The sequence below is a fragment of the Aulonocara sp. 'chitande type north' Nkhata Bay genome, linkage group LG18 (genome assembly GCF_057382095.1).
Source record: "Aulonocara sp. 'chitande type north' Nkhata Bay isolate Kocher_YH1m ecotype deep benthic linkage group LG18, A_spYH_male_GT1.1, whole genome shotgun sequence".
NCBI classification, from domain to species: domain Eukaryota; kingdom Metazoa; phylum Chordata; class Actinopteri; order Cichliformes; family Cichlidae; genus Aulonocara; species Aulonocara sp. 'chitande type north' Nkhata Bay.
In genome coordinates, this window is record NC_141361.1 from 18,395,283 (window position 1) to 18,415,213 (window position 19,931).

The 19,931-nt window shown below is 39.7% G+C and overlaps 2 protein-coding genes across 4 annotated transcripts; one reads left to right on the forward strand and one right to left on the reverse strand.

Moving 5' to 3' along the window:
* The first annotated feature begins 1,476 nt into the window (after window positions 1-1,476).
* On the forward strand, window positions 1,477-11,133 carry ripk1l (receptor (TNFRSF)-interacting serine-threonine kinase 1, like). Of its 3 annotated transcripts, none has more exons than XM_086272439.1 (11): window positions 1,477-1,783; window positions 1,977-2,139; window positions 3,257-3,413; window positions 3,558-3,695; window positions 3,777-4,008; window positions 4,110-4,259; window positions 5,025-5,101; window positions 5,266-5,341; window positions 5,497-6,093; window positions 6,225-6,290; window positions 8,785-11,133. In XM_086272439.1, the coding sequence occupies exons 1-11, from the start codon at window positions 1,729-1,731 to the stop codon at window positions 9,081-9,083; spliced, it is 2,010 nt and encodes a 669-aa protein (XP_086128565.1). In that variant the 5' UTR covers window positions 1,477-1,728; the 3' UTR covers window positions 9,084-11,133. The 3 variants fall into 3 exon arrangements, with proteins under 3 accessions (XP_086128565.1, XP_086128563.1, XP_086128564.1); XM_086272437.1 differs by having other exon boundaries at window positions 1,478-1,783; window positions 6,225-6,374; XM_086272438.1 differs by having other exon boundaries at window positions 1,479-1,699; window positions 6,225-6,374.
* Window positions 11,134-13,871: 2,738 nt separating this feature from the next.
* opn7a (opsin 7, group member a) lies at window positions 13,872-19,531 on the reverse strand. Its single transcript, XM_086272211.1, has 5 exons — window positions 19,444-19,531; window positions 17,812-17,974; window positions 17,591-17,718; window positions 16,044-16,378; window positions 13,872-14,513 (listed from the first exon to the last, which is right to left on the reverse strand). Exons 1-5 carry the CDS (start codon window positions 19,529-19,531, stop codon window positions 13,872-13,874), a joined length of 1,356 nt encoding a protein of 451 aa, XP_086128337.1.
* Window positions 19,532-19,931: the final 400 nt, after the last annotated feature.

The window sequence follows — 19,931 nt, forward strand, 5'->3', positions numbered from 1 at the left end:
CATTCTGGCAGTTAACCAGTCTGAACAGAAATAGAGTGTGACTGCTGAAGGAGGCACTGAGAAACCAACGACAGGCTCGGGACTCTACAGTGCTGCTATTACAGAGAAATGATGGCATATGTCAGATCTCTACTGATAATTACTGTGATAAAGACATCAACAGGAAGTGCTGCTACCCACTGCCCAACATTGACAGCACATTTACACCGCAGACACCAGTTCACTTAACTTCCTGGTAATGTGTTGTTTTGCTATGTGGGGCAGCTTGTGACTGCCAGCCTCTACTCTACAGCTTGAATGGGAGGAAAGCATCTGCGACAGAGATGTGATGCACTTACTACACAGAGTAATGCGAGCTGGTTATCAGTCCACCCATCCGGTTTATGCATGAGGGTATGTATACTTTTCCCCTAGTTTTATTGCTTTTAAGAGCTCTGCACACTGGTGAATGTACTCTAATAGTAATCAATCAATCTAAAATGTTACTTGGATTCACAAGAAAACTGGGCAGGAGACAACATCAGATATTTTTATCACTTCTTGTAGTTTTGCCATAAAGTAAGTTGAGTTTATAGAGAGAGTCAACACACTATTGGACCTAAACTCATTTGTAAACTGCCAAAACTGAATGAGAACGCTGCCCGATACTGTGCCACTAAACAAGGTCATCTATGTGAATCTCCAAGCAGTCATAAGTAGGTGGAATTTAAGCTTGAATTCAGTCATTTCACTCACCAGTTTGTTTTTGTCTTTTAATTGTTGGTAAGAGCACTCCATTTCTCCTCAAGTGTCAATTACCACCAATAAATGTAATTAACAGAAAAAAGTTGAAGAAAAAAACTTGCAAGGCAATAAAATGGAGACAATATGAGCCAGGTAAATATGATACTGCTTTGATGTGGCTTTGGTGTGCAAAAGGAGGAATTTATAGTGTGGGCGTTCACAGATAGGCTGCCCAAAATGTAGGCCTACTTGTAGTACATCGCCCACATTGTCAGTGGCTACAATTCAGGTGGTTTCCCGCTCTAGTTTCGCATAAATATTCAATTTATCAATGAACTTGTTTTTTTTTTTCGGTCAGTGCTTCATTTTAATTACTCCATCATATTAACTTGTCTTTTGGGGTTTTTTGTTATTATTAAAAAAAATAAAATAAAACGTCAAAGTCCTCATCTTAACTTAGCTTAGCTTACACCTTAATTTTTTAATTCGATGAGAACGTTGTTTTTCCCTCCTATGACAACTGCCGTTTAGATCCAGCTAGAGCGATTCATCAGTGTCACCATCATGAAATATGAACAGGCCTCTCCTTCAAAGAGTTTCACCACTAGGTGGCACCAACGTGACACTCAACGATTTACAGCGATCGGCAAAAATTGCAGTGTTGCCCCCCCCCCCCCCCAAAAAAAAAAAAGAAAGAGAAAGAGAAAAAACAATGTGAACACAACAGATAAGACAAGACAAACGCACACAAAGATTAATAATCTTATCCCGTATTTCTGCTTTGTGTTAAAGGCATCTCCGACAGTACATAGTTGAATCTACTAGCACCCCTGGATTGTTTCTGTCATCGATTTATAAGCCTGCTTGTAGTTTTTTTTCTTTTTATCTTGCGCTTTTCACTTTTGAAGTAGGTCGTCGAGGAAATCCCGGAAATAGAAATAAACTGCTTTACTTGGACCTTTCCAGCACATTTTCGGTAACTGTTTTGTTTGATACTGGAAGTGAATGGATGTGTTCCCCCTACAGTTTTGTTTCCCGAGTAATTCATTTAGTTATGGAAGTAAGTCAGTTAAAGATGCCGACACTTTGGGATAGCCTGTGTTGTTAGCTGACCTCTGTCACAGTGTTGTGATTGTTACGGATGTTGATTAGCCGATTCACTAATTAAACTGTGTCCTGTGCGCTTTGTCACGGCTTTGTTTGAGCTGTAGGTTTTTTGTTTTTTCCGATGTGACACTGTGAATTCTTCCCAGGGATGGCCACCGCGCCGGAGTCCTCACTTCACATGAGGTCGACGGATCTCATTATAAAAGAACCCCTGGATTACGGAGGTTTTGGAGAAGTTTACTTATGTTATCATGTGACGCTGGGCCAGGTGGTGTTAAAGACTATGTACACTGGACGTCTGCGCAACGAGTAAGTTGTTGTAGTTGTTGTAATATGTTACTGCATGTGCTACCCAAGGGTATTCCCCTTCGTCCAACGATAACTTGAATCATGTGTCCTGCGAAGTTTTCCACGCAACCAAGCGAGACACTTTTAGAGCGTGCAGAAAGTATAATAACACAGATGAATACACACGTATGTAAATTAATGTACTCGTTATTACGGTTGTCTATACCAAGGTAGTGTGCTGTGAAAAGGGACACTACCTTGGACACTACCACTTCCCTTTTGAACAAGGAAATGGAGACAGGTTGATTCAGCTCAATGCCGAAGAAGTCCAAAATCAGTTTTTATATCCGGATATACACGAATTTAAAGAAAACTCGTTCCTATAAAGGGTAAAGTTTTAAAGTTAGGGATAATACTCAGTCTAGCACTAAGAACACAGACTAAATTAGCTACTAGATCCAAGGCCATAAGATTTCTTGTGAGACATGCCTGGACTGTACAAAAACAAAACGGTTCTTTCCCATGAATTATTTATTCTATTAATTATTGACTATTTAGTTTTTTTTTTAAATTGTGAAGAATATCTGTTCACTTTTTATTTTTTGAGACAAAATTTCAAATGTAGTGCGTTGTCCCCATAACAGTCTGCATGTAAATAAATACAAAATGAATTTATAATTGTATTTATGTATTTATAAATACAAAATATTAACAGTGATTATAAAAATTGTTGCTTATATTTTTACTTGTCAGCTTATTGTTTGTATCTCAGATGCGCTGTGAGGCACGTGCCAATCCAAAGTCTTGCCTCAGTACTTTCAATCAGCTCCACCAAATACCAAAAAAATGTTTAACATAATTTAAAAAAATGTTGTCTTTATCTTAATCCCTATCAGTATAAGATGATAAATGTATTTCTGTAGCACTAGAAACAGAATCACTGCTCTGGCTTGTCTGTATGATTATAAATGGTAACAGAAACACAGAATTAAAGACTATATTTCTTACTTATCTGTTACTGCACACCCACACATGCTTAGATGTCAGAATTGGGTTATTGAAGTCGGTAAGAATATGCTCGCATTGTCAGTTTTCCTATGCAAAAGCTTTCTCTTATTACATTTAACAAACTTTCCAGGGAGAGTAAAAAATCGCTACTGGAGGAGGGAAAGATCATGGCGAGCCTGAACCATGAGCGAGTGGTCAAGTTGCTGGGTGTGATTATGGAGGATCGAGATTGCTCTCTTGTCATGGAACTCATCCCCAGAGGCAACCTTCTGGACATGCTGGAGACCGTTAGTAGGCTTAAATCAATAAATACCTGTAACAAACACAGCTTTTGTGGTTTTCATCGATAGCGTGTCGCCTTAAAGAGTTCCACTTTTGTCAGTTTATCATGAACTGGAGCATTATTACACTATAATCTCTGTGTTCTTCAGGTCAGTGTGCCGATATCTATCAAGGGAAGAATCATTCTAGAGATTTTGGAGGGAATGATGTACCTCACAGAAAAGAGTATCATACACAAGGACATCAAGCCAGAAAACATCTTAGTGGACAAGGATTTTCACATCAAGGTACATTACACTCTCTGGGTCATGACACATGTAGGATTCTGTCTGCTGGCATTCACAGTCATGGTGAAGGATTTCTTGCAGATTGCAGATCTTGGTCTGGCCACCTGCCAGACGTGGAGTAAACTCACCAAGGAGGAATCTCGCAGGAAGAGCCGTATGGGGCGATCGACTGGTGTGAGAGGAGCTGGCACACTGAGCTACATGGCCCCGGAGCACCTGGAGAGTATTCATAATCCCTCCACTGAGAAGTCTGACGTGTACAGTTTTGCCATCGTGGTGTGGGTCATTCTCACAGGGGAAGAGCCATATGCAAGTGAGCTGTGATATCATGACATGCCAAAGTTTGCCAAAGATTACCAGATGTAGCATATCCACTGCATACAGCATTTAAAGAAAGCATCTTTTTATGCCCAGATGCCAGAAGTGAAGACCAAATCAGCCAGTGTGTTCGTAACGGTGACCGACCGGCAGAGGATCTTATTCCAGAAGACACACCTTCTGAAATAATTCAGCTCATGAAAAGATGCTGGGATCGCAATCCTGAGGAACGGCCGACTTTTAAAGGTTTCCTTTTTGTATTTGTGAATTATAAGCAAAATAGCACTCATTGATGAAACCACGTACACTCATTAGGTACATTTCCCAGAAATTTTGGTCCATATCAACACGATAGGATCACACAGTTGCTGCAGATTTGTCAGCAGCACATCCAAGATGCAAATCTCCTGTTCCACCACATCCAACAAATGCTCTGTCTGACTGAGATCTGGCAGTTTGAGTGCAGTGAACTCAGTCTGTGGTCTTATGCTGCTCTAACACATCTGCCACAAGACTCGACTTGTTGCGCATTCAGATAAGATGCTCTTCTGTAATGAGTGGTTATGTGAATTAATCTTGCTGTTGAGTAATTGTTGCCTTCCTGTCAGCTCAAAGCAGTCTGTCCATTGTCCTCTGAGGTCTAGTATCAATAGTATACAATACAATAACAATATTTTCTCTTTGTTTAGATCATGTTCATATGTAAATCTTAGAGTTGGTCGTGTATGAAAATTCCCGTAGATCAGCAGTTTCTGGAATAAACAGACCAGCCACTTTGGCACCAACAAACACACTAGATTTAAAGTCACTTAAATCATCCTCAGTTTGAACTTCAGGTCATTTTGACCATGTCTACACATCTAAATGCATCGAGTTGCTTGTTGGTGTTCACGAACAGTCGAACAGATGTATCTAATAAAATGGCCAGTGAGTGTATAAAGTGAATGCAACACTTTTGTTTGTTGAGTTTTGTTGAGTCAGTTTTCTTTCCTCTTATTTAATGTCTCGCAGAGGCCTACAACATCTTCCATCCTTTCTACATGGAAAACCTTGAACCGCTTGTAGAGGAAGATTTACTTCACCTGAAGGTTGAATAAATATTTTCTATATGTGATCTTTTTTTTAAAATAATCACAGACATTAAGCAGTATTTTAATAAAAACAAACATTATATATATAGTGTAACATATCTTCCTAATGACAGTGTTATTAAAATTTTATTTTTTTAAAATTTATTTATTTATTATTGCAGAATTCATACGAAGGCCCAGATGATCTTGTTGAGAAGATGAAGTCTTTATCAGTGAGCCCTGAAAGTTTTTCAGGAGGTGAGTGTGCTCCGTAAACCCGGTCGTCAGAAAAAAAACGCATTGTATATTTTCTGATCCCCTCCTTTGCATTCTGTGCTACATTTAATGCTGTTTAGAAATCCTGAAAACCTTTGAGCAGCTTTATTGTTTTACTGTCTCTCCTCAACTTGTAGATTGCCCCGCTCCGTTGATAAGTTCAGACAGAAGTGTGTCCGTGCCAGTTGAAGCCAGTATCGAGGATCTGCACGGCAACCAATATGAACAATGTCCAGGGCATCTTCAGACAGATGCTAAGGCAAGTAACAGCCCTTCAGAGTTGCAGGAGAAGCTGGATCGGGAGCTTCAGTACCACAAACACGGCAGTTATAACTGTGAGAACCACTCCGATGCTGGCAACTCCTTCCATACCGCAAATCCTTTCCTGCGAAGCAACGTCAGCATTTCGGATCACTCTGCACGGCAACCAGAACAAGAAAAATCTTCTGTACTCTCCTGGACAAAAGCTGAGCCGTTGCGGCCCGCAAACCAGGAAGAGCCTTGGTATCGTCCCTCTGCAGGTGCCTTTGAGACCTCTTCCACACCTACTCCATTCCCCTTACCTATATCTTCGAGCACACCCTCTCTGTCAGCGTTTAACCAGCAACATCCCCACTCCCACTTCGACCGGCAGCAGTCCTGGCCAACTTACCCAGTGTCTGATACGTCTGCCCCTGACCTCACCTCTGGACATCTTTTGACCACTTCAAAGAGTTGCCAGATGCACGATCAGGGTACTATTAAAACATAAGTGTTTGAAGAAATTCTGAATCTAATCCCTGAGGGGTGTCTCCAGCTTTTTGTGTTATCTCCTTGTTTTTGGATCAGTTGTGTTTACGTGTGTTTGTTTTTGTTTTCTGACCAGGACCCCTTTACATTCAGAATGCCAGCGGGATTCAGATTGGAAGCAACAACACAATGAGCATCAGAGGTTATGACCCCTCTCTTAGCTTGTCATCTGTATCTGCTAACAGCTCAACTAACTCTCCCATCAAAGAAGGCATTCAGAAATATGGTAAAACATAACATTTCTGTCTGTTTATGAACTTTTCATGCCTGAAGATCACAAATGCACTTTTAATTTACTAGAGCTGTAGTTGAACACGTTGTTGTGATTTTTATTTTTATTGGCTCATCTTTCCAAACCCCGGAGATAGTTTGGTCACATATAGGGATGGGTACCGGTGTCCGGTGCCATCTGACATAAACGGTAGTAACCAGACCGAAAAGCAGCGCACATTTCGGTGCTTTATTTCGGTGCTTTTTTTTCCTGAGCTGTGATACACTTTAGATTCTAGCCAATCATTTTACGTTTCCGAGGATAGTAGGCGGGGCCAGGTACGTACGTTCTGTTAGAGCAGAGCTACAGATTAAAAATGTCCAAGGCGAAGCGGTCAAAAGTCTGGCTGTACTTCACAGCAAAATATGCAAACTCAGCAGCCTGCAACAAGTGCTTTAAGCTGATACTGTGATACTGTCAAAGGAGGTAACACCTCAAATCCGATGAAACACCTGGCGACGCATAGCGTTTTTTTTAAAAGCCCAGAAATGCGCCGTATTTGATAGCTTGCTGCGAGACCTCACACCGAGCACATCTACTGCGGGTGGGTTGCCTGTTATGCAACATCCCCCAAAAACACGAAGAGGAGAGTCCTGGCCCCTAGCCCTGCCAGTGTAGCAGAAATGATGACGGATGACGGATGACGGATGATGGTGGCAGCAGCAGCAGTTCTTCTCTGCGTGAGTAGCTAATTTACGTTGAGTAGGCTAACCACGTTATTACATTAATGCAGGTAAGGTGAACTAGCAAACATCATCATAGCTACATGCGGCTGTCTTCTTGTTTGATGGCAGATACTCCCTTCACCCTGGCCAAAAAGGCTAAAATGACCAAAGAAAAAGTGGAAAACAGTTAAACATGAGAGGTTTAGGACAAAGTTTGTGTTTTTTCCATTGTTTAAGCACTGCTTCCAGCCAAGAGTGATACCATATATGCCCCATAGCTGCAGAAAAGGCTAACATTGTTATCTTTTTACAAAAAACAGCTGAACATGAGAGGTTTTTGGACCAATTTTGTGTTCTCCATTCTTTAAGCACCGGTTTGAGCACCGGCACCGTTTCAAAAGTACCGATTTGGCACCGGTATCGGATAAAACCTAAACGATACCCATCCCTAGTCACATATGACCATTAGAAACCCATAAGCTTTAATTTGCCCTTCTAAGTTTTTCTGTGAGCAATGAAATATTTTTGCATATAGTGTTACAGTGTTGTGCAAAAGTCTTCAACCACTCTTCATTTCTTCATGGTTTGCTAGAAAAAAATGGTAAATAGGTGCAGAAATTTATTGAAACGTGCAAACATCAAAGGAAATCCAGTATATAAGGCAATAATAGAGTTTGTACAAGGTCAGTATTTGGTATTACCATCTTTATTCTTCTGACTGAGCTCTTTCAGTAGTCTTGAGGAGTAGTTCTCCAGGGTTCTCGAAGTACATTCAAAGCTCTTCTTTGGATGTTTGCTGCCTTTTCTTCTGTTCTCAAGATGATCCCACACTGCCTCAATCCATGACAGTGTTTTTCTATCCAGGTAGGCCTATACTGCAGTAATGCATTGTCATGCTGAAAATTCAGGCTGTTGCAAATTAAGCTGTTGCTTTCCAGATGGTATTGAATGGCAGATCAAAATCTGAATTAAAACTTTAACATTTGAATTCATCACTCCATATGAGTGTTGTCACTGGTTTCCAGTAAGTTCTTGTGTAATTTGGAATACCTCAGCCTCGTCTCCTGGTTTTCCTTCATTGAGAATGGCTCTAATATATCTCTATCTCTAATATATCTTAAATTAAACTAACCTTAATGCCAAGATATGCCAACGTTTTAGAGAATAGGTCTTTAGGAAACATCTTTTTGTGCAAAAATACTGTTTGTTGGCATTTTTCATCAATTCGACTGGAGAAAATGTGAACAAATGATGTGTTTTTGGAACAGACTGCTAGTAACAAAGAACCTAGAAATACAATTTGAAATAAGCTTTGTGGAGACACAGCACTGGTTCATTTAAAGAAAAAAGATTCCTCTGACAACGGTCAGGTACAAGGAATGCAATGAAAATCTGTGAAAAAAGCAGCCAGTGTCCAAAGAAAAACTTTGAAAGACTGTCAGAAAGCCTGGAGAACTATTGATCAAGACCACTTTTTAAAAATGACTCCTGGCTCCTTGGAAGCAAGATACAAATAAAAGAGTGGTGGCTCAAGACTTTTGCACAGTACTGTATTCACCAAAACGCATTTTGTGTTTCCTTGAGTTCTAACAAACATATTGCATTTCCTTCCTCATAAAACTTTACTTTCTTTCGCTGGATGCAGCATATTCTGTTGCTGCTGGCACCTCTGTAATATATTTATCTTGTGTTTCCGTTAGAGGACCATGCTGTGATGGAGGAGCACCTGGACGTGCTGAGAGAAAACATTGGGACCAAGTGGAAGCGCTGTGCGCGGCGTTTGGGTCTGACCAATGTGGATATAGAGACCATAGAGCATGATTGCTATCGTGATGGCCTGCCAGAAATGGTGCACCAGATGCTGGAGCGCTGGAAAATGAAGGAGGGCTGTATTGGGTGTACAGTTGGGAAGCTTTGCCGAGCTCTAGACGGAAACATAAAGGTAGATGTCATCCAGAAAATACTAGACATCTGCAATTCGTCTTCCTCACTGGGATAAACCTTACAGCAACTGACGTGTCTCATGTTCTCTGATTGATTTATCATCTACGGTGGCCGCAATTATAAACTCTGCTCATGGCTCTGAGCCTGAAGGATCATTTTAGTAGAGGTGGACACACTGAAAACTTATCACCTCATCTGAAATACATTTCTCTGCTTTTCAAAAATGATAAACATAGAGCTTAATGTCAGTTTTCTGTGAGCAAAGAAAACTGTCATTAAGTTTTCTTTAAACTTTCTTAGGAAATAGTCTTTGACAAGTTACTAAACACTGTTTCGATGAAATTGAATGCCTTTGTGATATAGCTTCGCCTGCTAAGAAGATATTAACATGAAATTGTGGATTTTTGTATTGCTCTATATGGTGACAAGTCTCTAAATATTCATTTCAGGCTAAGGTTTAAATTTGAATATGAACTGTTTCGAGGTTGTTGGGTTTTGGTTGGTATGAAGAAGCCAGTGGGTTTGTGCACATTAACAGAATAATGAATTCATGTACAGGGACTGTCAAATGGTGTGTGGCACACGTTTATTCCAGTCCAACACAAACATAATGACTACAATCACAGAACAGGTAAGGCCAATGAGCCTGTGACAAGCTGAAAACATCATCAGCAAAACGTCATAAGGAACAATGAAATACAAATGAAAACGTTTGCTGTCACGAGTAAGCCAAACTGCTACCATTAATCTGATGACGGTAAAGCAAAAGTACGCGTGAGTTGGTGATTCAATTCTTTTAATGTTAATGAAGTGATTCATTCAAACATAATAAGCATTTTGGATTGAAACGTTACTTTCTCTCCGTCAGAATTATAGCGTCTTGCCAAAGACAGAGAGTGTGTGTGTGTGTGTGTATAGTTAGAGACAGTATTGAGTCAAAGTCAAAGTCAAAGTCAACTTTATTTGTCGATTCTGCCACATGTACAGGACATACGGAGAATAGAAATTGCGTTACTCTTCAATCGTCAAATGTCTTTTCTTCATCTTCATGCAAACTACATTTCAGCATTACAAAAGAACTCCATGTATGAAAAAACCCTCCTTTTTTTCAAACTTTGAATGATTTTTTTAGTCTAGCAGAGTCTTCATCATATTCATTACAGCTGTTATCCTCTGACAAATATGTTTATGAAGTTAGTTACTGATAACTAGTCCCGAGCGGTCACTATATCATATGTTTTAAAACAGCAAAAGGCTTTAATTTCTAAGTGTGTCGTTCTCCAGTGCAGTACTGTGCAATATTCTTGAGCCACTCTTCATATTGTGCATGAAAAGATTTGTCCTGAGCTGTAGCTCTCCAGGCTTTCTGAAAGTCTTATTATGTGTTTCTTTTGCCATGGGCTGTTTTTCACTCATTTTCAGTTCAGTCATTGTAGCCGACCACTTCCAGAGGAATGTTTTTCTTGTTTTTTAAGTCACCTGACTCTACAGAATGAATAATTCAAGCAAAAGAAATGCACCTAACACAAGGGACGAGCAAGTGTTGTGTCTACACATAACAGACACCCTAGGAAAGAAACTATTTTTAGTTGTATCTTTAGGCACATGTGCTTTTTTTTACTTGCAACAAAAACAAATTCTTGTTTTTCACATTTTAGCTGGGTCTGTGAAAAAGACCAAAGATAAAGCAGTTAGACAGGCATAAAATAGCTTTTTGCACCAACAAGGGGATTTCCAAAGAGCAGTTAGCTGAAAACTTACATCTCAGTATGATGTGGCGTCTGTCCTTAAAAAAATATGAGCAAACTAAATAAATGGAGGACAAACACTGTGGCACGCCTAAAAAATATGCATTTACACCAGATGAATGGGGAGAAAAGGCTGAGGTATGACACAAGAAACACAAGAACTGGGTTGAAAATCAGTGGGTAACCAAATTTAAAATTTGTGGCTCAAATCAATATGTACCAAGTGAGATGTTTACAGATGTTTACAGCAATCTATCTCAGTCATGGTTTTAAGATCATTAGAATTGTATAAACTCTGTTTTTGCCTCCTATACTGTATTTCCATGTTTGCACGTTTCAGTAAATCGCTCTACACTGTTCTCTTGTTTCTAGCAAAATGTAAAGAATTGACAGGTGGCTTGAGACTTTTGCACAATACTTTATGTCACCGAAAAACACATTTTCCTTCCAAGTAAATATTGTGTAAATGGCCTGTATTTGTATAGTGCTTTATTAGTCCCTAAGGACCCCAAAGCGCTTTACACATCCAGTCATCCACCCATTCACACACTGGTGATGGCAAGCTACACTGTAGCCACAGCCACCCTGGGGCGCACTGACAGAGGCAAGGCTGCCGGACATTAGCGCCACTGGGCCCTCTGACCACCACCAGTAGGCAACGGGTGAAGTGTCTTGCCCAAGGACACAACGACCGAGACTGTCGGAGCCGGGGCTCAAACCAGCAACCTTCTGATTACAAGACGAACTGCCAACTCTTGAGCCACGATCGCCCCCAGTGTGTGTTTATTTTTCCGTCATACCCAATATCAATGCCAGTTATATGGCAAACTGCCAGGATACATGGTGAGATGTGAGACACAGGTCATTTTTTTAACAATAAAAAATTGTGAGACAAATCATTGGAGCTGAGTGATCTCTGAGTGAACTGAGCAATCCAGACTATAAAAAGCCAAAAGAAATTCAAACTCGTGTTTTGATGGACTTTTTAATGAATTACCGACATGGTGCTAGTGTACTTTTGCAAATCAGAATTTTTTTCTATGGGGAGTTTATTAGATAAAGAACATCAGTCCTTGAAGTTGATGGTTTAGTGATAACGCTCTGAGCTACAAAGGCACATATAGATACTTATATTACATACAAATGCAGATTTAGTTTCAGATTTGATGATGTTTAAATAGTGCTCTCTGGGTCTGTAGACTATCTGATTATGTACTTATGTACACAGGACATAAAAGGAAAAACATGGGAGGGAGCAAAAAAAACCCAACAACAATATTTTATTTAGATGAAGTTGTTGTAGAGTCCTTGGATGACCTCATGTAAAGGAACATCAGCCATGAATCTAAAAACAAAGCTTTATGTAAATGGTCTGTTTGGTCCTGAGTAACTGTCCAGATTCAGATTCACATTACCTTTACAGAAAAGATTCAACCACATCCCAAAGGTGCTCTACTGGATTGGGATCTGGTGATTACGGAGGTCATTTGAATACAGTGAATTCACTGTCATGTTCAAGAAACCAGCTTGAGATGATCTGGGCTTTTTAACATGGTGCATCAGGAGATGGGTTCACTGTGCTCATAAATGGATGCATTTTTTAATTTAGGTGAGCCTGTGTGAATTGTAGCCTGTTTCCTGTTCTTAGCTGGAGTGACACACAGTATGATAAGGCCATCTGCTTCAGTGTTCAGAGATGCTCTTCTGCATACCTTGGTTTTAACAAGAAGTCACTGTTGCCATAATGTCAGCTCATAGCAGACCAGCTATTTTCCTCTGACAAGGCATTCTCACCCAAACGACTGCAGCTCACTGGATACTTTCTCTTTTTCAGACCGTACTCTGTAAACCAAATAAAATCACCTGTCTCTCCTATTCTCAAGCTCAGTTTAAACTTCAGCACGTTGACTTGACCATGTATTGAATAGCTGCCATGTGACTGGCTTATTGGGTATTTGCATGACAGAGCAGTTGAATACATATACACCGAATGAAGTGGCTCATGAGTATATACAAGTAAAAAAAAATATTGTTGCATAAAATATTGAGTATTGAGTATTCTCTACTCAGACTGATTTGAAGTTTGTGTTATTGAGTTAGACTGTATAATAACTTAAAAACAGTATTATGCACAAATATTTCATTTTCTAGATCACATACATAGATAATTCACAAAGCACCATCCACTATTACAGTACCTGCAAGTGGTCAGTGTAAACACTGTTTGTAATGTTACAGTAAAGGAAGTGCTGACTCTCAGTTTCTATCTATACACAGGGGTGTGCTGCTGTGATAAATAATCAAAGGAAAAACGATTACCTTGCAAATCACAAAATACCTTTTATACACAAAGCCATGATTATAAATAGCTTAACTCAATATTGCTATGGGATAATGATACGTAGTATAATATAATAAATGCCTCCCAAACATGCTAAAGTAATAAGTTGGGTGTGTCATACATGCTGAATCTCCAAAGGTCAAACTAAAGTTTTTCTTCTACCTGGAACAAATGACTAATATTTTAATAGTAAAAGGCTGGCAGCTATTTGCATAGCACTTCTCTTAGAGTGCATAATTTCACCTTTAACTGGAGGGCACTGTTAGCCAGAAGAATAGTCAAATATGAACAACAAATCCTAGATATGTAAAGCCTAGAAAGTAGAAATGAATTAATGATGATTTTGAACATTTACAGAGAGACTCCACTCGTCTGACCTAGCCAATGTGGAATCGAAATGTAGGCGTGTTTTTTCCATCAGTGCTTGGAAGAGTGTTTGAGGTGGAGGAATATTTTAATGTATTTTACATATTTAGCTGCACTGAAACCCAGAGCAACACCTAAAAAGTGAATACCTTCAAAGTATCTGATAAATTTCCCTGGGAAGTTATTTCAGTTGGTGGAATCCCCCCAAGAAAGTCATCCGAGCCATGCAACTTGGCACATTTTTCATGAATAGGAAGAGAAGTTAAAGAAGCATAAATAAATAAATAAATATATGACATGGTTGTTGCTCAAACACTTCAGGTATGTATCATTAATGCCTGAAAATATTGATACAGTTTGTGAATAAGCTCACAAATCTAAACAAATATCAGGGCCAGGCCACTTTTGCATGCCTTTGAACCATCTCCAGATTGATACAGAAATTATTCGTTTCTAAAGTTCTTTTCCCCCATGAGGTGGCTATAAGGGATTTCTCTTTTCGGCACTCACTTTTTGCGTTCTGCACGTGCGTTAGAGGAACTGGAATGTCTCGATCTTGTGATAACTCTCTACTGGCAGCTGGCTTAGTGACACCAAATATTTGAGGGCTGTGTTTGAAGCACTCAAACACATCCTTGCCCTTCTCACAGCTCTGACCCTTTAATGTCACTATTGGTGGTTGAGCAGCAGAGTTGGATGAAGCAAAGTGAATGGTCTGTCTGTGGACTGCACGAAGTCTGACCCTGATCTTTGGCTTTAAGCAGCACTTTACTTGGCACTGGCTGCAGATGCAGCCCTTCATAGAGACCTGGCATAGTGCACCCAGATCGCTGCATACCATCCTGCGGAAGTTTGGTCTTAGCATCAGGTAGATGATCGGGTTGTAGATGGTGGAGGACTTTGCAAACATGGCTGGCATGGCAAATGCCATGGGAGGAATGTTTTCGATGTGTCCGAAGGCAGCCCACATGGATACGACAGCATATGGACTCCATGCCGCAAAGAAACCAATGCAGACAGCCACACTCAGCTAGCAGGAGAAAGAACACAGAAAGTGTAATTCAACATTTCTTTTCACCAAATCCAATTAATAAAAAAAAAACACAACTGTAACACTTGTCAACTTTCCCAACTATCTGAAAAACATTACCTTATGTCAGAATACTGGATGAAGAAATCACTTAAATACAGGTTGTATCACTTAAATATAATATGTGTGACAGAGTGAAGCAGGCTAAAAGATCCTGAAAGGGTTACAAAGTTCATGATTTAACAATTAGAAAGAGACTGGGCAAAAATGGCATCAATGGGATAGTTCCAAGTTTAAAACCACTACTGACCAAAAAGAACACAAAGACTCGTCTCATATTTGCCAACAAACATCTCGTTGGTCCCCAAGACTTTAAGGAAAACTGGACTGTGGGCTGATGAGACAAAAGCTAAGCTTTCTTGAAGGTTTGAGTCGTATTACTGCATAAGAGTAACCCAGCATGTCAGAAAAGGAAGACAGTAACAACAGTAAAATATGGTTTAGTTTTGTATTGTTTACTTCCCCTTTCTGTAAATAAAGCCATTTTTTGAGTTATGTCCCATTTCCGTGAGTCTGCTTCTGGGTTCTCTCCTGCCTGCACACAGCTGGTTTCATGACACTAAGTATGACAAATACTTACAAAAACCTACAAAATCATGAGGAGCAAATACTATTTCACAGCACTGGAAACAAACGGCTATTTGTTGTAAAGACAAATTTGAATAATGGTGTCCTTGGAAGAAAATGAAGACACACTTTTACATTTTGAGATTTTCTTCCATGTGTTTTTGTGAGCCTGTGCAATCACTGCTGGCCTTCCCTGTATTTAATTTTGTGCTTTTGACACCCCCTGCCATTCTCTCTAGACTGTGGTGGAAGAAAAACAAAAAACAAATTTAAAGAAAAAAGCTGGGTGAGGAGATCTACCACTATACCCCCATATGAACAGTTTGTATTTAAAAGAGAACATGCAGAGGCCACAAAGATTTAAAAAGCATTCTTCTCACTCCTCATGATGAGTTTTTAAATAAAAAAAAAAAAAAAGAATCTCAGATGTTCTTACAGAGAAGAGAATATGATGATTAATCAGCAAAGGCAGCAGTATCCATCACAGTGAAACCAGAACTTCTCTCTTAATGAGAAACTGCATCATGAGGGAGATATATTGAGGTCACTGTCAATTTCTACAACAAATCGAGGCGATGAACTCTAAACAGGACTCTTCTCTCTAAGGCAGTGTTTTTATAAGCTACCCATAAACCCTGGCCTTTCCACCAATAACTGGGTGATCACACTATGCACGTTTTTTTGTCTTCCTGCACTTTAATTTAAAATTGAAAGTGCAGGTGAAAAAAAACTGCAGGTATGAATAAATTGACTACATCTTTAATTTTTTACTTATTACTTAGTGATTGGCGAGCACTGTATAATCATTCAGTATAACATATTTAAACACATAAACACACATTATGGGGAGAACATGGTAAAGCAGTCCACAGAAGTGTTTAAGTGAAGTTTACCTTAACCCACCTTAACAATAACTATCTGGATGCTGCTCATGTGAGTCGGCCTCAATGCATGTTGCTCCATAGTTCTGCGAGATGCATGCACTGCGACCAGGATTCCTGTGTAAGATGCTAAGATAGCACAGCATGGAAGGATGTAGCAGAAGATGAACAGTGCCACAGTATAAGATCGTGCTGTGCTGAGTTGATTGGACAGGCGCCAGTCAATGCAACAGGCAGTGCCGTAAGGCTCTGGTCCATACTCCCCCCAGTGGGCCAGTGGGGAGCATGCAAACAGCAGGGCGTAGACCCAAGCACAGGCAATAAGCAGACGGCCATGAACAGAGTTAAACCTGTTTCCTGTAAAAACAGACTGTGTTAATATTTTATGATGTGAATGTGAGTTATTCTTTATGACACACAACTGCATTTGTGGATCAGTGCATTTTTATACTTTAAATGATGGTATGGTAAATGATGCTTTACCATGTGAAAAATACTCTGTGTGCTCTAAGATGCTTATACTCCATAATCTAGTTAATATACAGCATAGTGCTGAAGAACTGCATCTGAATTCACAAGTGTTTAGCTTTTCCCAATGGCTTTTTTGGACTTTCAAGAAAGGTGTTTTTATTATGTTGCATTCCTTTGCATTCTGCAACTGACAGACAGTGATTGGACTACTGTTAAAAGATAACATAAGGCAACCTGAAGAAGTTCAAATTTTTGCAATCTCTACACAGGCTTGTAAGCCAGTCTGCTGAAAGAGCGCCTCACAGGAATGCCAGTTCTCCTTCCAGGAGGCTAATTATGCCTATTCTCATTCATTGGCAATGGCCTGTTTCTTAAGAAGTGAAAATGGTTAAACATTTTTCAGAGAGAGCTCAGTCCCCAGAGAAGGTTCTGTGCATATCCACAGCATTTTACAGGTCTTTTTTTTTTTATTTTAGTTTGGTGATAAGTAGGCTGTACCAGTTTCACTGGAGTAGTAAAAGTACATTGGGTAATTATACAGACTGCTAATTTCCACAGGAGCTCAGGTAGAACATAAAGAGGTTAAGTGACTCGAGGCCTCATTAAGCTGCAGCAGAAGACAAAAGATGAGCCCTCTAAAGCAATCTAAGTTCATCAAATGACGAGTGATGTTACGTCAGCCTTATATACTACGCAGATATTATGTCTGTCAGTGCTGAAAATAAAATAAGCACTTATTTAAATATGCAAGGTTAAATATTACAATTTTAAAGCAATTAATGTGAATATCTCTATTTGTAGGCTCATACTTTAAAATTACTTTTGTCCCAGCACTTTTTTTAAGGCACTGAAAGAAATGCACTTTTTTGGGATGGGGACCAAATAGAAAACCCAGCTGCACAGTGTTAACCAACATCACAAGCAGTACTTATTGAGCACAGCCCTTTGACTTGTCACTTAACAAAGAAAAGCTAATGTGCAGTGCTTTACAGAGGGCTCATTTCCTTCCACAGATAAATCAACACTCAGCCACTTGGGGATAGGGTAGTTAATCCCGTGTCATTTCACTGAGCAAAAACAGCCTCTTTGAAGACTTACCGTAGAGCGGATAACATACTTTCACAAAGCACACCATGCTTAGTAGGGTTAGAGTGGTCAGACTGCAGATGCCAAACAACATGCCACAAAATGCGTATACGGAGCACACCGTTTTCCCATACAGCCACCTGTGTGGGAGGGCGTGAGAAAGAGGACAGCTCAAAGCAAAGATATAGCTCAAAGATCAATGATTGAGAAGGAGTAGGCGCCAAGTTTTGTACCTGTGGTAGAAACTTGAAGTTATCGCCATGGGGTAGAGGGACAGAGTCAGGCCCAAGTCGCTAACAGCAAGGTTGATGATGAAGTACTCAGCGGGTTTCAAGACGTTCTTTTTCTTGTAAGAGATGTACAACAGTGTGCTGTTGCCAAATAGTGAACATACTCCTGCAAAAATAAACCAGAACAAAAACCCTGAATGTGAATAAAATACTGATTTGATGGTGACAATGGGAGGGATTTTGTTTTGACTTTTCAGAAATTGCTTCATCAAATTCGCTGTCCGTTTAAAACAAGACAAACATACTGGATAATATGCTTTTTGCCTAGAATACATTAGATATGACTTTTATATCTGTCCAAAAAACATAAAGCCACATAATAAAGTAAATGCATAAAGTGCATTAATACAAACACAACACAAAGTGTACTAGATAAAGTGTACTACAACGAAGCACCAGCATGATGTGCTCAAACCTCCCATTCAATCACATCCCAAAGGTGCTCTACTAGTTTGATCGCATTGGAGGATATTTCAGTACAGAAAGCTCAGATCATGTCCAAGAAACCAGTTTGACATGATCTGAGCTTTCTGACATGGCAGTTTATCCGCCTGAAAGCAGCCATCAGGAAATGTGCTCATAACGGGATGGACATGGTCGGCAACAATACTCAAGTAGGCTGTGAAGTTTAAACGATGGCCAGTTGGTACTGAGAGGCCCAAGAACAAAATCTCCCACCCCATTACACCACCTCCAGTATCTAATACAAGCCAGGATGGATCCATGCTTTCATGTTCTTTATGCTAAATTGTGACCCATCCATGCCATCTGAATGTTGCAGCGGAAAGCAAGACTTATCAGATCAGGCAGTGTTCCTGTTCTTAGCTGACAGGAGTGACGGTGCGGTCTTCTGCTTCTGTAGCCCATCTGCTTCAAGGTTCAACATGCCGTGTATTCTCCATAAACCATAGAGGTGGTTGTGTGGGTTGTGTCCCAGTAGATCAGCAGTTTGTGAAATACTCAGACTAGCCTGTCCAGCACCAACAACCATGTGATATTCAAAACCATTTAAAACAACTTTCTTCCTCATTCTGATGGTTGGTCTGAATGTCAGCCATTCATCTTCATCTTCATCATGTCTACATGCACGAACAAGCACATGAACAGTAGTGGCCACAAAGTGTATATATAACTTTCAAAGTATTATGGATCTACAGAATAATAAGAAACTCACACTTCTACTGTCTTACAGGCATAACACTGGATACTGCTTTATCATATTTACCTAGCAACATATACAAATACATAGAATTGCTGATGATTCTGTAAAATATTAAATGTAGAGTATCTTCATTAATACTGACAAAATCACTGGTTCTATATATATATAAAAAACACACACACCATGTATGACATCTGTGATACAAACAGTAAATGCAGATGGATGAGTACACAGTGGGTGTGGGTATATATAGGTGGAAGTGGAATGCATAACACACAGTAACACAGTTAAAAATAAAAGTGTACTTGCAAGGCTTCGCTGCAGGATGCCTTGCTTCATGCTGCTATTCATTTCAGCTTGAGCAGAACTCAGAGAAAACTCATTGATAGTATTGTAAACTAGATTTAACTCACCAAAAACAGAGTAGACCACGGCCACGGTTATATCCAGTGGTGCCGGTATGCTAGAGTGGAATGCAATGTCTTCATTTAACAACCCCATCTGTAAACAGATTTTAGAAACTTTTCTGTTAACTGTTCTCACATATTGCATGTGCGAAATTTCAGACCTTCTGATTGTGTCTTATGAAAAATGTATCCAAAACTGTGATGTTTTTGTAGAACTTCACATCAAATATTTTAGTCTTTCAATGCAATAAGTAGATGGTTTTCACACATTACCTTAAAGTAGCTCTTACACTAACTGCTCAGAGCAGACGGGCCCAGGTAGAAAGAGCCATGTCAACACAGGGGAGCTTTTAGCACATTGGACTAATTACTATATAGCTCCACAGACCACCAGTGATGGAATGGAACCAGGTACATTTACTGTAATTCCATAATGTGAGGTATTGCAGTTTCATAGCTCTTTATACTTACCACCCTACACAGGCAAGTGTACT

Coding starts and splice junctions, on each gene's coding strand:
- opn7a (XM_086272211.1), bottom strand. CDS start 19,531: ATGGGGTTGTTAAATGAAGACATTGCATTCCACTCTAGCATACCGGCA. Junction 17,975..19,443: donor CGTGGTCTACTCTGTTTTTG/GTGAGTTAAATC, acceptor TTATTTTTGCAG/GAGTATGTTCACTATTTGGC. Junction 14,514..16,043: donor TCCAGATAGTTATTGTTAAG/GTGGGTTAAGGT, acceptor TTCTCCTGCTAG/CTGAGTGTGGCTGTCTGCAT.
- ripk1l (XM_086272437.1), top strand. CDS start 1,729: ATGGATGTGTTCCCCCTACAGTTTTGTTTCCCGAGTAATTCATTTAGT. Junction 3,414..3,557: donor TTCTGGACATGCTGGAGACC/GTTAGTAGGCTT, acceptor TGTGTTCTTCAG/GTCAGTGTGCCGATATCTAT. Junction 5,102..5,265: donor AAGATTTACTTCACCTGAAG/GTTGAATAAATA, acceptor TTATTATTGCAG/AATTCATACGAAGGCCCAGA.